Genomic DNA, 18,533 nt, shown 5'->3' on the forward strand with positions numbered 1-18,533 from the left:
TTTTCTTGATGTCTTTGTTAACTCCTGGGGGAAATTACTTTTAAAGGACTCAAACATTATTTTTGGAGTTTCCATATGTCAGGATTGAAAAATGCTTCCAAAGAAATAGTATTTGGGGTCTTTTTTGCTTGCATTATTTTATATTTAATATCTGGTGTTTAGAAGCATAATGCCTAATTTCACTCCAACAGGCTCCTTTATTTCATACCAGTTTATCTACTGTGTCTCGGCTTCTTGCATTTAGTTTCTACTTCTATTTTTTTCATCTGCATCAGTTCACGTCTAACTGAACTCTGACATTTATGGTGCTGTTCATTTCTCATACCACAATGCACTAACGATTTCTTTTTACTAGGTAGTTTGCACTGAAATTGCCACCTGATTATCTTTTGTCCCTTGCAACTGTGTAGTTGGGTTACTTGTAGGTCTATGTGTCGAGATTTTTAATTGGTCTTGATGTGGTCCATTAATCATTTGATACATTTATAAAAGAGGCTTCTTTTACTTGCCTAGTGCATAGACTAAATATTTTAAGATGTACCCTTTCTGTGTCATCTTAACAGATGTTCTATCAATTTTCTTTCATTCTTTTAATGTCCATTTAAGCCAAGAACACAACTCCCAACAAATTAATTTCCTTCCCTACACTGCCTGAACAAATGATAAAATGAAAAAGAAACAGCTTCAATGAACGGTGTGAATCACAGCACGAGGCACTTATATGTAAGGGCCTATAGTTACCAACGATGTAAATAAAAATGCTTTTTTGTATGAGGCATCACAGTCATGGGTTTTGTAAAATCCACCAGAAGGGTGGATTTTAATAAAATGGCAAAACGCTTCATCTAAGCATGTGGTGTGTTAGTATTGGAGGTGGGACTGATGGCCACCATTGTAAGTGAAAGGCCCAGAAATGTCTACTCATTATTTCTGTTGAATTCCTCCAGCTTACACTACCTGCCTTTGTGATGTTTAGCTCTTCTGTGTTTTCTTCCCATTAGATCAAAATTTCTCCATTGATCTAGCAAATTGGTCATTTTACTGCTAGGAAAAAATGTAAAATGTCTTTCCTATTTTTTGGTAGGATGTAGTCTTGGATTAAAAATATAATTTTTCTATGAAAACATATAAAATATAACAAAGCTACATATGAAATATAACAATGCCAGACATGGCTAGTTGTGTTTTAGTTACTATTAAAAAGTTGAAGTCAAATTTCCCAACAGTTGTGCCTTGACTAAATGACTTCCCATAACTACTATCTACTTTTGCTTTATAGCTCTTCTACTGTGTCATGAATCCATTTTTTAACATAGAAATATGTTAAAGTTGTTCCTAGCAATTTAAAAAGTTCGTGTAATGTTCCAGAAAGAACATCATGCTGGGGGTTGAGTGGCCTAAATTCTCATTGTATCTCTCAGAGTTATTCAGTTCAACCTCCCCCAGCCCGAATTTCTTCATCTGTGGAACATGGAGCCTGAGCCTACTGATCTGTGGGATATTTCCACCCTGACTTTCCTAAGACTCTATTACAAATATCTTGCAGGCATTCCTGAGGGCTTTCATGAATTTTATGACCTTATAATTTATCTTTTACCACTGTTTAGCCTAGTGCCTTACTTAGAATTGAAGACTTTTAAAAGTCTTTATTACTTAAACACAATGTGAAAGCTGAAACAAATACAGTTTCCCAAATATTATTTATTTTATCATGATTCTTGTAAATCCAGATGGTGAGGAAGAGCAACGAGGGGTAAGTACAAAGATCCAACAGCAAGGAGAAGAGGTCAGGTCATCTCATAAAGTTGTTTGGAAAATGTCATCACTTAGGTATTATTGGAGATCATTGTCCCTTAAATAGTTATATAGATTTTTTTTTCATATTAATAAAAGAGTCATGAATAGACTTTATAACTGTATATGCATCTATTAGCTATTTACTATTTAAACAAATTCAACTGTAAAAGATCTGTAGGTTTGGAAATCTTGACCTAAATGTGAGTTTTTAAAAGGTATCATAGCACGTGTTATAAGAAACATGTTTTTCCTGAAATTAACAAAGTAACTTGTAGCAAATTTTATGATGTGTATGAAAGTTTGGAGGAAACAATTTTGTGAATGGTTCAAATACAATTTGTAGTTTTATATATGTCTGTTGCAGTTAGTAAATAACATATGAAGCAGACTCCATAAGGTTTAGAAATAATTCGTTCTTACTAACTACTACTTTTCTGCTTTGCAAACCAGCTATGTATATTTTTGGTTTCTTTGCAAGCAGGCACAAACATACACAAGCACCTGTACATTCTTAATAGATTTTGTGTAAATAATTGGAAACAAATTCTAATTAAGCAACATATTTAAACATATTTCCTTTTTTCCTTTACTATTAACAATTTTTAGAGTAATTTTTAATTTTGATATAATTTTTCATTCTCTTTAGCTCCTCCGCAATTCACAATAATCCCCAAGGATCAAGTGGTGCTAGAAGGACATACTGTAGAATTTCTCTGTGAAGCTGAAGGCAACCCACCTCCAATAATTGCCTGGACCAAAGCAGGTATTAGCATATGGACAAGTGATTGTGAAAAGAGATAAATACCTTTTTTATTATGACAGGATAAAAAACAGTTTAAACATTATCATAGGTATATTATGGACATGAAAACATCACAGAAAATGTAATCTTTGAATTAAATATGTCATCATAATTTCTGTTATATGTTAAGTTTCAACATTTGAATATGTGGCCTTCCTCAGATAATCTCTCTGGCACTCAGTTTCTTCATCTATTTTTTTTTTTTTAATTCATTCATTCTCCCACACCTCTCCTCTCTGGCAACTACCAGTTTGTTCAGTTTCTTGAGATTTATTTATTTATTTATTTATTATTTTAAAAGATTTTTTATTTATTTGTCAGAGAGAGAGAGAGCACAAGCAGGGGGTGTGGCAGGCAGAGGGAGAAGCAGACTCCCTGCTGAGCAAGGAGCCCGATGTGGAACTCGATCCCAGGACCCTGGGATCATGACCTGAGCTGGAGGCAGGCACTTAACTGACCAACCCACCCAGGTGTCTTAGTTTCTTGATTTTTAAAATAAAATTATTGGACAGTTAGTGGTTTTAAATATTTTTTAAAGTGGCAGAGTTCTCTTTTTGTACAAAATGTAATTGTAAGTTCAGTGAAACCAACCATAAGTAAAACTCTAGCATGTTAAGTGGATAAAAGAGAGCTACTTTTGGTGGGGGTGTGGGGCGCTTGGGTGGCTCAGGAGATTAAGTATCTGCCTTAGGCTCAGGTCATTATCCCAGGGTCCTGGGATCAAGCCCCATCTCAGGCTCCCTGCTCAGTGGGGAGTCTGCTTTTCCCTCTCCCTCTGCCCCTCTACCCACTTGTGCATGCTCTCTCAAATAAATATTTATTTATTTATTATTAATAATATTTATTTATAAATATAACATTTATTTATAAGTATATTAAGTTTATTTTTATTTATTTTTAAGTATTTTTATTAATAAGTATAAAATAAATATTAACTTATTAATTAATAAATAAATATTTATTTGTGAGAGAGAGTGTGTAAGAGAGCATGAGTGAATGGAGGGACAGAGGGAGACAATCTTTAAGCAGACTCCCTGCTGAGCATGGAGCCCCACATGGACTGGATCTCACCAACTCATGAGATCATGACCTGAGCCAAAACCAAGAGTTGCTGGCTTAACTGACTGAGCCATCCAGGTGCCCAGAGAGCTGCTGTCTTTTAAGTGTTGGGGGGGATGCGGGGTGCACCTGAGAGGCTGGGCACTTCCAGTGATCCCTGGGGTGTTAGAGATTAAGGTCTACATTCTGAGAAGAGAGCTCCTCTTAAGATTTCTCTGGTCTTGGAATTGCTAACTTTTATATTAGTTCAGGTAACTAGGTTAAATTCTAAACACATCAAAATTGTGAACGTCTTCTGGCTAAAATTTTTGCTCTCATCTTTGTAAGAGTAGAGTGGGTAGGAGGTGAACTTTGAAGCTGGAAAGCCAAGATTCACATTTCCCTCCTTCATTTACTAGTTTAATGACCTTGGGCAAGTAAGTTAACTGTGGTTTTACTGGAGTTTCTTTATCTATATGCTGGGAGTGATTTGGGGATTATTTTGAATGTATACACATAAATATTTAGAAGAGTATTTGGCTCATTTGTGTACATGGTCAATAAGGTTAACTATTTACAAAGGCAAATCATTTTTAAAAATTTATTATTTATTTTAAAATTTATTGTCCATTTTTTATTTATCATTTTTTTGTTAACAATAAAGGTTAACTATTTACTTTTGATGGTAACATATTGTTACTGAAATACTTGAGAATGACAATCCAATGGCCACAAGGAGTGTAAACTCAGTATAAGCTCAGAGGTGATAAAGGGCAATGTTGGCTGGGTGGGTATAACTGTGAGGATTAGCAACCTGAGTGTCACAAAAACCACCATTATCGAGATTCTGTCTCAGCACCTTAAATGTTGTAATTCCATAATGTTTTTATATTACAAATATTGCATACATGTGACAAATGTGATAAAGATATTTGAAAATTGTATTTAGTAATCATTTTGGGGGTAATCTAGGAATAAAAACTGTTATTAAAAATAAAAAATGCAAAAACAATTCTATCCAAATTTTGCCTTGTTTGCACTCCATTAAGTAAAAAGTGGGAGTGATGAGGCTATAGAAGTAGGTGTGGTTGGTTAGCCTGTGCAATGCCTTGCATGCCCCCTTAGGCATTTTATAGCTTGTTCTAAGAGTAATAGGAAGCAAGGGTAATGTTGGAATAAGGTTAGTTTTGAAATTTGCACTCTAACTATGGAAAATAAAACTGAGGGGGCAAACATGAAGGTGGAGGAATTCATTAAGGGAGCTGACCAGTTCTCCTGCAGGGGGCTGGTCAAGGGGTGTGCCCCATTTCCCAGATGCAGTGTTAGGAGGAGCGGTCCCAGTATTGTGACATGGAGGATTTCCAGAGAGATCCCAACTTTTACCCACCCCCAGAAGATCACACAGTAATAGTTTTCAGCTTTTTGAGCCATAACAATGCCATACAAAGTATTTTCTTTCCCTCTTTGCAGGAGGGCAGCTCCCTCAGGAAGGTCTGCATACAGTTTTCTCCTCTGGAACTTTGAGAATTGACCATGCAGCACCTCATGACCAAGGCCAATATGAATGTCAGGCAGTAAGTCCATTGGGAGTGAAAAAAGCATCTGTCCAGCTGACTGTAAAACCCAAAGGTAATGTGTGCTGTGACTGGGTTTACACACCTGAAGAGTGCCTCTTTATGTGTCTTACATACATCCCCAGGGTCTTTATTACTTAGTTATTTTTTATCTTATAGGATCTAAGAAATTGCAAATTTTACCGCTTTCTTTCAATCAGTCTTTTTTTTCAAACTTGAGGATTTTATTTCTATTAATACTAATTATTAATGTTCCTTCCCAAAATATCCTTTTGTGTTTTCTTACATTTTTTTTGCAAAGCTAGTTAATTAGCCCTACCTGCAGAGACTAGCTCACAAAAAGATACATTTCTCATACCTGATGGTCTGAATTTTGGTCTTATATTGATGTATCTTTTATGCCCAGGGTTATTGGGAATATACTGCAGATACTTTGCTCCAGACTCATCATGAAATACAGTACTTTGGTTTATCATAAATAGTAATATTCTGGTATGAGGTTGGGTTATTAGCCCATAATTTATCATTAACTGACATGTAAAAAAAAAAAGAAAACTCAAGGCTTAAATTTTTATTTTTTTATTTTTATTTTTTTTAAAGATTTTTTTATTTATTTGACAGACAAAGACATAGCAAGAGAGGGAACACAAGGAGGGGGAGTGAGAGAGGGAGAAGCAGGCTTCCCGCCTAGCAGGGAGCCCGATGTGGGGCTTGATCCCAGGACCCTGGGATCATGACCTGAGCCAAAGTCAGATGCTTAATGACTGAGCCACCCAGGTGCCTCAAGGCTTAAATTTTTTAAGATAGTTCCAATGTAAGGATGAAAAATGGTTGTTATTAAGTACTCTTGAAATTTCTTCTTAGTTAGTGGTTTATGTTGAAATGGAGGACCTAAGTTACTGTGTGTGTATATATATATATATATATATATATATATATATATATATATATAGGCATTATATATAGTGCCTAAACTGCATTTTTAGCATTATTTTACATTTAAATATAATTTTATATTTACATTCAAATATAAATTCCTAGGTTTCTCCCTAAATTTGCTATAATTTATTTTGATGTAGTAGATCTAAATTCAGAGGTAACACATATTTAGATAAGGTTGTCCAGATGTAGCAATACAAAGGTAAAAAGAAATATTAATAATGTTGAAATGTTCAATGATGCTGAGACATAGACATACAATTATACTGAACTAATATCTATGTACAATCTAGTATTGATTCCTTTCTCACTATATTTTCAACATACCAAGTGCTTATTATTATTTATTTGATGGAAGTTAAGGTTCTATGAAGAGGAAAAAGGATATCAGGGAAAGTAGTCAAGTAGCAGCTGAAATGCATGGGAAGATTTGAAAAAACTATTGAAAGATGAAAGGAACTATCATGCCCTTGGAAAACCCCATTTCTTTGGTTCATTCTTTCTAAGAGGAAATGCTGAAATCTGCTCTGCAGAATGTTAAAATTACTTTTGAATTGTTTTTCAACTAATTCAACTAATTTAAAAATCAGAAGGTTTTTACATTAATATCTTTTTATTTTAAAGATTTATTTATTTATTTGAGAGGGACAGAGATAGTGTAAGAGAGAGTGTGTTGGGGGGGTGCAGAGGGAAAAAGAGAGAGAGAAACTCAAGCAGACTCTGATTTGGGACTTGATTTCACGACCCTGAGATCATGACCTGAGCCAAAACCAAGAGTCAGATGCTCAACCAACTCTACCACCCAGGCACCCCTACATTAATATCTTTTTAAAAAGGAGAACATATTAAATCAACACATTGTAGTCAAATAAAATATAGCATGAAGTTAATGGTCTTAGTTTTGTCCTCTTTTTGTTCCATTATTACATCCTTCCACCAATGTCTCCCACTGACCCTCTAGATCTCAATTTAAAAGCATGCTCCTTCCCCAAGGTGGGTTCCTTTTCTCCACTCTGTAAGATATTTTAAGAAGCCACCGTTGAAATTAATATTAGAATATACCATTTAATCTAATAGTTGATACATGTGGAGGAACTTGATAAATTTATCAAATATCCATAGCTAAGAAAATATTACCAATAGGCACAAATGTAGAAACAAACAAATTTTTTTAGCAAACAGAGAGCCCTACATGTTGAACAAAAACTATGTGAATGGAGTGGGGGAGAGGGTCATAGAGAGGAAAGGGTTGGGATGGTTGGTTGAGTTAGAATGTATCAGATCTTGACTATAGGCCATGGAAGTTTCCAACTGTTGGCCAGATATATTATGTGGGATATTAATCAGCCCAAAATGATTAGGCAAATGTTGAAGTGAAGAAACTCTAAAAATAAGAAACCATTAGATCTATGACATAGCCAAGCGATGTATGAGGTGACCTGAACATCCATGACAGAGGGAATGGAAGAGTTAATGAATTCAAGTAAACATATAACAAGTGGAACCATTTTATTTCTGAAATTATTAACAATATATTTTTTTTTACCAATACCGCTGACAATATTTTGCAGGCCCCATTTTGTTTGTATTGAAGTGTTTCTCAAAGTGTGTTCGTGGATTGTCAGTGGAGGAAATTTCCAAGACCCTTTCAAGGGGGTTTTTAGTTTAAAACCATCTCATAATAATATCAAGATCTTATTTGCCTTTTTTACTAGGTTGACATTTGCCCTGATGGTACCAAGATAATGGTGGATAAAAATGCTGGAGCCTTAGCATGAACCAAAGCAGTGGTACCAAACTATATTAGTAATTCATATATTCTTTCCTTGTAGTGGGAAAAAGAAAGTAATTTTATTTACAATGTTACTGATAAAACAGGGGGAAATATTACTTTTATTAAATCTTGGCCCTCTAGAAGATGCATCATGAAAGAAATTGGCAAAAGAAGCTATCAATTGTCAAATTTTGATGTAATATCATAGATTTTTCACAATTATCTGAAAAAACTTTTAAAATATCCCTACATTTTGCAAGTACTTATCTTTCTGAGGCCATATTTTATTCATATACTTCAACTAAAATGACTAATTGCAAGAGATTGAACTCACAACAATTATTCAATTATTGAGATTTACAAAAGTGTAGAACAATATGCTACTCCACTCACTACTTTCATTTTTGGAAAATTAATTAATGTTTATAAAATTGTGTTATTTATCTGAAAATTGTATGAGTTTATATCTAATTTTTGAATAAGTAAATTTTAAAGTTTCAGATTTAATTTCTAATATGGTGAACATAGCTACATATAACGAACATAAATAAAAGCTCTTTGAGCTTCTCAGTAATTTTTAAGTGTAGTGTTCCTGAGGTTAATGTGTTTTAGTAACATTCATTTGTTGGATCTTCTTTGCCTGATTTCTAGATCTTTCATTTTTCTTTTTAATCTCTTTAAACTCTTTGTTGCCACATCATTTTACTTGCCTTTCCCATGTCTACCCTTTATGGCCCTTGCTGTGTTATGAACAGTGTGTATTCACTCCAGAGATGCTTCTAACTTTTAGCTATGCAATAGTTTTATTTTTTCCACTAATATTTTGCTCAAGTATATGCAAATATATATATAAACATTGGATGAAACTAGTAATTTTATAGAAACATATAATTAATGAAAACTAATTCCCAAAGAGATAGAAATATAAACAGAATATAATAGGGGAGAAAAAAGTTGCCGAAGATCACAGCAGTGCAGATACCCAGCTGTTACTCTTTGGCATAGCTGAATAGACTGTTAATTATTCTGAATATTAAACTTGCAAAAGAGATCTCTCCAGTAAGAGCATGTGGCCATGTGGTTTCCCAAGAAAACCATCACATCTATAAATAACAGAATTTCTAATGCTATTTACATTGTTTCAGGAATTAGACAATAATAAACATGCTAAAAATATTTTTAGTAAAACAAACCTAAGCTTGATAACAAAATCCTGAGAGTTGATTAAAATATATAAAGGAAAAACTATCTTGCACATCTATGCAAAATATCCAATAATGTAAATAAATAAATGTAGTTATAAGTCATAAAGAATCCAGTAGCACATGAAAAGATATTAGTCCATAATTAAATGGTTTTTATTGCAGAAAGTCAAAGATAGTGCAATAATAGGAAAGCTATTAATATATTTTATCATATTAATGGATTTCAGAAGAAAAATCAGTATTCTTTCCATAGATGCTAAAAAGACATTTAATAAAATTCAACATTTATTCTCAGTAGAAATGCTCAGTTAACATAGGCCTGAACAAACATTTCTTCAACATGATAAAATAGATTTACATTCCTGGATTTTTTGCATATGTATCCAAATAGTCTTCCTTTCATATATTTTAATGATTTTTTAGAATTTGTTATAAATTACACTTGCTTTACTGAACTCATTATTAGCCAGAATCCTGCTTAATAGAGAAATGGTATAAATAATTTCACTAAAGAAAAGATTTCTGTTGTCATTACTATCACTTAATATAGATATAGAGAGATAAATTATTACCATTAGCCAAGAGACATAAAAAAGAATAACCAGGAAAATTCTGAGAAAGAACCATAATTAAGGAGGACTTATCATACTAAATTATAAAATATATAATAAAGCTACATAAATTAAAACTACCCAGATAGTACATTAAGACAAACTATATAATCTACAAATTGATTCACTTTCATATGGGAATGTCATATATGAAAAAGATGGCATTTCCTTTGAGTGAAGAAAAGATAACAATTCAATAAAACCTTTGGGAATAACTGGGTAGACATATGAAAAATAGCACTGTGTGCATATGATGCACATTTTGTTCTGGAGATGTCTTTCTAGTCGGGAAGTATATGTGACTGGCCCTTCTTGAGATCTGTGTCATAGCCTCTTCCACACACATCTCTACTGATCTTCTCTGCTTTAGGTAGCCCTCCCTCTAACTTTTTGGTGGGGTGGGCTTTAGTGCTTCCTTAATTTTACTGAAAATGAATCTGGTAGTTTTATAAGCAAAACTAACAGTATGTTTCTGATTTTCATCATCCCAGTTGCTGTTGGACCATTTTTTTGGATAAAAACTGGAAATGCCACCCTTATGCTCCCACAAGGCTCCATTTCTTCTTTTCAATATTTAAATCTCACAATCTATATGCAGTTCTTTTCCTGGCCTTCTCTCAGTGCAGGCTGGAGCAGGTGACTCTAGTAGATGGGGTGTCCATCTAAGTGTAGGGACTGGGAAAAGGCAAGGTTTAGTTTTTTGTATACTTTCTTCTTTTTCAATCTTTCAATTCTTTCTACCTAGTGATAGCCTAGAAGGAATGGAGAGGAAGGCACTGGTTCACTAATGGGAAGCCAATGGCAAGGTGACCCTCTCTTTTTTGTTGCTATGAGGTCTTGTCTGGTCATAAGGGACCTATGCATGGCTAGTTCTCCAGCATTATATGAATTTTATTCAGAGGCCATATTGAGGTTCTCCTACTGCTCATTTCCCTGGTATGGGAGACCGAGCTCCATCCAGCTTGTGGCCTTTTAGCCAATTGTTTCTTCTCACAGCTGGTTATTCTACAGCCCCTGCTGATACAGTTTCCTCACTCAATGGGTAGTTCACAATAGTGGTATTATCGGTTAGAGAGGAAAGGCAAATCACCTATATCAGTTAAACTAACAACAGGTTTCATATCAGGAGCAATAGAAGCCACAAGAAGCTGGAATCAAAACTTCAAAGTGGGGGGCGCCTGGGTGGCTCAGTTGGTTAAGCGACTGCCTTTGGCTCAGGTCATGATCCTGGAGTACCAGGATGGAGTCCCACATCAGGCTCCCTGCTCAGCAGGGAGTCTGCTTCTCCCTCTGACCCTCTTCCCTCTGGTGCTCTCCATCTCTCATTCTCTCTCTCTCTCTCAAATAAATAAATAAAATCTTAAAAAAAAACAAACTTCAAAGTGGGGGCACCTGGGTGGCTCAGTCACATAAGTGTCTGCCTTTGGCTCAGGTCCTGATCCCAGGGTCCTGGGATCAAGCCCCACATTGGGCTCCCTGCTCAGCGGGGAGCCTGCTTCTCCCTCTGCCCCTTCCCCTGCTTGTGCTCTCTCTCTATCAAATAAATAAATAAAATCTTTAAACAAAAAACTTCAAAATGTCTCAAGGAAACAGTAAAAATGGTATTGTATAACTAACAATCTTTCAAGAACAAGGGCTTAATAAATATATTTTCAGTAAACTGAGAACGTTTGTCAACTATAATACTACTTTAAGGAAATTTCTAAAGGAAATTCCTAAAGAAAAGAAAGATCCTGAAAGAATAGTTGATATTCAAAAAAGAATGCAAAGGTGAACAAAGGAACTGCTGAACATGTAGGGAATATTAAAATATTTTCTATATCAAATATTAATAATAATAATTGCTATGATGTGGCACTGAATAAAAATCACATAATTAAACATTACCTAACAATGGAATATCAGTTAGGAAAGTGATTATTGGTATTAGAGTAATATAATATTCTTATATACCCAGCAAAATATCAGGGGTAGGTAGCAAAAAATAAAAAGTATGGTAAAACAAACAAAAAACTATGGTAATAAGTTTTAAATCAGAAATGTGAAAAAGATGGAGTTAGAAATTACTTAAATAAAAGATAAGAAAAGAATAAAAAATCGGCAGTTATTTTGTAGACAAATTCTGTAAATGTCTAAGATCAGTTCAGCCTTATACAAAAACTATTATAGAGAATAGAACAGGGAATAGTTCCCAACTTTAACTAATAAAGGATATTATGAGAAAAAATTTCAGAATAATCTCTATAGAAAATATTGGCCAACTGAATCCAATGACATTAATAGATTGATGGAGTACAATTTATGATTTTAATAAATAGAGGTAGACAAAACATTTGATTAAATTTATCATCTATTTGTTATTAAGAAATGATCTTAGCAATACAGAAATAAACAACTAAAATGTTTTCTAAAAAATACTTTTTATAGATAATGTAGATAACATTTTTGAAAATGATGTTTTTCAAGATAAAATGTCAGAAATATTTCCTTTGGGAGTAGAAAGAAGATTACTTTTACTCAACACCGTAATGAAAGGTCCTCACCTGTGCAAAAAGAAAAGAAATGAAAACAAATGTTATGAATTTAGAAAGAATGCATACAATTTTATTATTTATATGTAATAGAATTTTCCTCATACATAATTCAGAAACATTTACAAATATACAATCAGAAATAATAAGAGTTTAGCAAGATTATTAGTTGACATTAATAAGTAAAAATACTACTTGTATTTGTACACATGTAATTCTACGTCAGCAACAAGTAGAATACCTAATTTTATTTTTAAAATAATACTTCTTAAAATAGAAAGTATAAATAAGTTAAAAATAAATCTAACAATATATTTTATTGAGTGTACATACAATATTGCACTGCATATCTGTAGAACTTCTTCATCTTGCTTAACTGAAACTTTATAACCTTTGATTAGTAACTAATAATTTTTAAGAATTTCTAAGAATTTTTAAGAATATATGGTAAGTGTTCTTAGCACAATAAAATGAAATTTAAAACATAAATAAAAAAATAAATAAAAACATAAATAAATCTAACAAAATATGTGCAAGAACTTGTAGGAAAAAAAATGCTGTTGGAAGAAATTGAAAAGACGAATCCTTCTGTAAAGATGTTAGTCTTTCCAATATTGATTTGTAGGTCAATGCAATTCTGGTGAAAATCCTAGAAGGGTTTTTGGTAGAAAATGAAAGTTTGATTAAAACTGCATATAAATGAACAAAGATTTAAGGATGACTAAGATAATCTAATAGCAAAAGGTTATGAATCTATCATAATTAACATATTGTGTTATTGGCATATTGACAAATTGACTCATGGAACAGAAAGACATTATTAATTACAGCAGTGGCACTGCTCACCTACAGAAAGTAGATTTCCTCAATAAATAGTGATAGGAAACTGGTCACAGGGAAAACATGAAATGAATCTTCACTCTACCCCATACTGCAAATTAAATTCCAGATTAAAAAATGACTTTAATATTAAAACAAATATTAAATATTTATGAATAAAATAAGATTTTTATGATAGTACAGAAGAATTTTTAGAGCAAAATATAAAAATCATTATTGTATAAGAAAAGATTGATAAAGTCACCTACATTACAATTTATATCTTCCATTCACTTTTAAAAAAAGAATCAAAAGGTATTTGCAACATATATAACTGACAAGTATTCTTTTTATTATTTGTAATATATGAAGAAATTTCTAGTTCAATAGCAAAAAAGGACAAATAAATTAGCAAATGGGGAGAGATAATGAGTACAGTTTGGAAAAAGTTACATTTAGTATGCTTGTTGGGACTGAATGTAGATCTCTAAGATGGTTAGTTTATGAGCATGAAGCTAAGTTGTGTAGTCTATGGTTGTGAATGAAGTCATTTAGAACCAAGGGGGTGTTTTGAGTGAGAAGACTAGAGGGCCAAGGGTGGGAATTCCTTGTAATGCAGAAAAAAGAAAAGCTGTGAATTTACCATAACAAATGCCCAGTTTGACACAGAAACTCAGAGAAGAAAGGAATCCCAACAGCTAAGAATTATCTCCAGAAGGAAAGAGTGATTAAATGGGTCAAAAGCTACAAAAAAGTACTCTCAATAAAGACTGATTTTTTTTTTAAGATTCTGAATTTAAGGACCTAAAGAACAATTTTCATGCAATCAAGGAAAATAAGCTTCAGCGTAAAGGGGAGGGGAGGCAAATATGCAGACTATTTTTTCCAAGACATTTCTTTGTGAAGGCAAGCAGTAAGAAAGTGACACTGAAGATGGGGTAGGAATATGGGCAAATAAGGGGAGGAGCCAATTATTCTGAGGTATTTTCTGAAGGAAAGAAGGCAGAAAGATGGAAGGGAGTGAGTAAAGGTGGTTCAGGATTTCTCAGGTAGCAAGATGGGATGGGATTTGCAAAATTCAGTGAAGCAATTTACCTTAAAGATAAGAGGCATTTCTTCACTTTAGATGAGGAGAAAAGGGCAGTTAGGAATGGGTGTATAGAGAAGTACCTCTATGAAGAAGGAGTGTAGGAAGTTGAAGGATTTATAGTCTGAGGACTTGTTTTGGCTTGTTTTTTGTTTGTTTGTTTTTTCCTGTGGAGTAGAAAATGCTGACATTTTGTAGGAGAAAAGTATGCTGAGAGATGGATTTTTTTATTGTTAAATAGGATCTGAAGTGACAAAGGCAATTTGTCTCTGATAAACCAGGACGCATGATCACTCCAGATATCTTTGAAGGACGGGCATGAAGAACACAGTGCCAGTGTGTTGAACAGAAGGACAATGGGGTAAAGGAGTTGAGAGTTTAGGAAGGACAATGGGGTAAAGGAGTTGAGAGTTTAGGAAGGAAAGTGGTAGAGGGGATGAAACTTAGGATCCTGGCTGAGGGCACCTGGGTGGCTCAGTCTTTAAATGTCTGCCTTCAGCTCAGGTCATGATCCCAGGGTCCTGGGATCGAGTCCCACATCAGGCTCCCTGCTCAGTGGGAAGACTGCTTCCCCCACTCCCCCTGCTTGCATTTCCTCTCTCGCTGTCTCTCTCTCTTTCTGTCGAAAAATAAAAATAAAATCTTAAAAAAGAAAAAAAAAAAGGATCCTAGCTGAAAAGGGGAGAATGACAGCTGGCTGAAAAGGGGAGAATGACACTAGACAGTCTTGGCCAACAAGAAGGAAGAGGAAAGTTCCTAGTAATCTAGATAGCGCCCAAATGAGGAGATGATGGAGCAGAAGGGAGAGGAGGTTTTGCTGTAGGGTGTGGTATTAGATATGTTCAAAAGACTGTAAGTGATGGCATATAAGTGGTGGTAATGAGTAGCTATTAAGACAGGAGGTGAATATGGTTAGAGATACAGGACATCTGATAATGGAGGCCATGATGTGAAGTGTTAGTTAGAGATCCTTTGGGTGAATCAGGAAGGTCACTGCCTAATAGAGTCACTAGTCCTCATGAGATGTCCACTATGCATTGTCAGGAATCTATAAGCCTTAGTTTTAGCAAACTCAAATACAATATAAGATTTGAATATAACAAAATACAGTTCTCACTTAAAGAACAGAACCATTTTATCTTCATAAGTTTTTGATGTTACCATATATTTTTATTTCAGTCATACAAAAAGCCATCAAGAAAGATGAAAAGCCTTTATGCCCACTACTCAAATGAAGAAATAAACATTACAAATATACTTAAAGATTGTTTGTTCTTCTTCCTTTCCATCTATTCTTAACTCCAACATACTTGCCTCTAACCTGGGTTTGGTGTGTATTATTCCCTTACATGTCCACATAATTGATTTATTTTAAAGTTTTTATTTTGAGATAATTGTAGATTCACATTTAGTTGTAAACAATAACACAAAGAGAACCAGACTCATTAGGAAACTGCAGACTCCACCTACTAAAACTCCGACAACTACTAATCTGTTCTCTATTTCTATAATTCCATTGTCTCAAGAATGTTATATAAATAGAATCATATAGTATGTAAACTTTTGGGACTTTTTTTTTCATTCAGCATAATTATTTGGAGGTTCATCCAGATTTTGTGGGTTATCAGTTGTTCCTTTGAATAAACTACAGTTTGTTTAATCATTCACTCATTGAAGGACATCTAGATTTTAATTTTTGATTAGTACTAGTAAAGCTGCTATAAACATTCATGTACAGGCTTTTGTGTGAGAGCAAGTTTTGGGTTTTCTCTGGGATAAATGTCCAAGAGTGCAATTGTTGCATTAAATGGTAGTGTCATTTTTAAATTGTTAAGGAAATTTCTAAATTCTTTCCAGAATGGCTTTGCCATTTTACATATCTTACCAGTGATGTATGAGTGATCCAGTTTCTCTGCATCCTTGTGATTTGTGTTGTCACTATTTTTTATTCTAGCCATTCTGACAGGTGTGTAGTCATATCTTATAGTGGTTTTAATTTGCATTTCCCTCAAGACTAGTGATGTTGAGCATCTTTTCACAGACTTGTCATCTGTATATTCTCCTCAGTGCAATGTCATGTCTTTTGCCCGTTTTCTATTTGAATTGTTTGGTCTTTTATTGTTGAATTTTGAGGGTTCTATGTATATTCTAGACACTAATCCTCTGTTGTGTATGTGGCTTGTAAATATCTTCTCTTAGTCTGAAACTTGTCTTTGCATCCTCTCCACATGGTCTTCACAACACAAAAGTTTTTAAATATGATGGAATCCAGCTTATCATTTTTTTTTTTTTTTTGGTGGATTATACTTTCAATACAAGATCTAAGAACTTTTTGCCTGGCCCTGAATTTTCTCCTATTTTTTTTTTTAAGTTTTATAGTTTTACATTTTATACTTAAGTTTGTAGTCCATTTTGACTTAATTTTTGTATGAAGTGTGAGACTTAGTTTGTTCTTTTTTTTTTTACCTGTGGGTACCCAATCGACCAGCACCTTTTGTTGAAAAGTCTCCATTGAATTGCTTTGCACCTTTGTCAAAATCAGTTGGGCACATTTGTGTAATTATATTATTGGGTTCTTTGTTCTGTTGATGCAGTTCTCTGTGTCAATATCATACAGTATTAATTACTATAGTTATATAATCAATCTTAAAATCTAGTGGGTTGATTCCTTTCACTTTATTCTTCTTTGTGAAAATTGTGTAGCTATTTCAGTTCCTTTGCATTTCCATATAAATTTTAGAATGATTTTGTCTATATATATTACAAAAAAACTGGGATTTTGATAAGAATTGCATTAAACCTGTTATCAATTCATGGAGAAATGATATCTTTACTATCTTGAGACTTCCAATTCACAGATACAATGTGTCTCTTCATTTATTTATATCATATTTGATTTCTTACATCAACATTTTATAGTTTACAGCATACAAGTACCACACATTTTGTTATATTTATACATAAATATTTTAATTTTCTTGAAAAATTATAAAAGGTATTATTTTTTAAATTTTTGTGTTCATATAGTCATTGCTTGGATATATAACCCAGCTGATGTTTTTTTACATTTATCTTGTATCCTGCAATCTTGCTGAGCTCACTTTGAAGTATTTCATAGATTTCTAGAATAATCTGTAAAGACACTAATGTCATCTGCAAATGGAGACAGTTTTATTTCTTCTTTTCTGATCCGTGTGTCTTCTATGTCTTTCTCCTGCCATGTTATACTGGCTAGAACTTCCAGCACTATGTTGAGTCAGAGTTCTGAGAGCAGACATCCTGGCCTTTTTCCATTTCTCAGGGGGAAAACAATTACTCTTTCACCATTAAGTAAATGATTATCGTAGGTTTTTGTATATGTCCATTTTCTTTTTCTTAAATTTAGTTTAAATTCATCTAATTAACATATAGTGTATTATTAGTTTCTGAAGTAGAGTTCAGGGATTCATCAGTTGTATATAACACCCAGTGCTCATTACATGAAATGCCCTCCTTAATGCCCATCACCCAGTTACCCCATCTCTCCACCCCCTCCCCTCCAGCAACCCTCAGTTTACTACAGTTAAGAGTCTCTTATGCTTTGTCTCCCTCTCTGACTTCATCTTGTTTTATTTTTCCCTTCCTTCCCATGTGATCTTCTGTTTTGTTCCTTAAAGTCCACATATGAGTGAAATCATGTGAAAATTGTCTTTCTCTGTTTGACTTATTTAGCTTAGTATAATACCCTCTAGTTCCATCCACATCATTACAAATGGCAAGATTTCATTTTTTTGATGGCTGAGTAGTATTCCATTGTATACATATACCACTTCTTTATCCATTCATCTATTGATGGACATCTGGGCTTTTTCCATAGTTTGGCTATTGTGGACATTGCTGCTATAAACATGGGGGTGCACGTGTCCCTTTGAATCAGTACATTTGTATCTTTGGGGTAAATACCCAGTAGTGCAATTGCTGGGTTGTATGGTAGCTCTACTTTCAACTTTTTGAAGAACCTCCATATTGTTTTCAAAGTGGCTGTATAAGCATGCTTTCCTACCAGCAATGTAAGAGGGTTCCCCTTTCTCCTCATCCTCCCCAACATTTGTTGTTTACTGATTTGTCAATTTTAGCCATTTTGACTGGTGTGAGGTGGTCTTTCATTGTCGTTTTGATTTGTATTTCCCTGATGCTGAGTGATGTGGAGCATTTTTTCATGTATTTATTGGCCATTTGTAAGTCTTCTTTAAAGAAATGTCTGTTCATGTCTTCTGCCCATTTCTTAATTGGATTATTTGTTCTTTGGGTGTTGAGTTTGATAAGTTCTTAATAGATTTTGCAAATATCTTTATAGATTCTGTTGAGTTTCATAAG

General features: G+C 33.8%; 1 protein-coding gene across 1 annotated transcript in view; it reads left to right on the forward strand.

Moving 5' to 3' along the window:
- PXDNL (peroxidasin like) overlaps positions 1-18,533 on the forward strand; it is a 478,851-nt gene that overhangs the window by 365,651 nt on the left and 94,667 nt on the right. Inside the window, exons 11-12 of the mRNA XM_088023147.1 lie at positions 2,444-2,560; positions 5,108-5,266. Coding sequence (XP_087879273.1) covers positions 2,444-2,560; positions 5,108-5,266 — 276 coding nt within the window. The remainder of the gene's footprint in view (positions 1-2,443; positions 2,561-5,107; positions 5,267-18,533) is intronic.

The sequence above is a fragment of the Eumetopias jubatus genome, unplaced genomic scaffold (genome assembly GCF_037043125.1).
Source record: "Eumetopias jubatus isolate StellerSeaLion01/CBP00866 unplaced genomic scaffold, mEumJub1_p1.0 scaffold_4, whole genome shotgun sequence".
In the NCBI taxonomy this organism is placed as follows: Eukaryota; Metazoa; Chordata; class Mammalia; order Carnivora; family Otariidae; genus Eumetopias; species Eumetopias jubatus.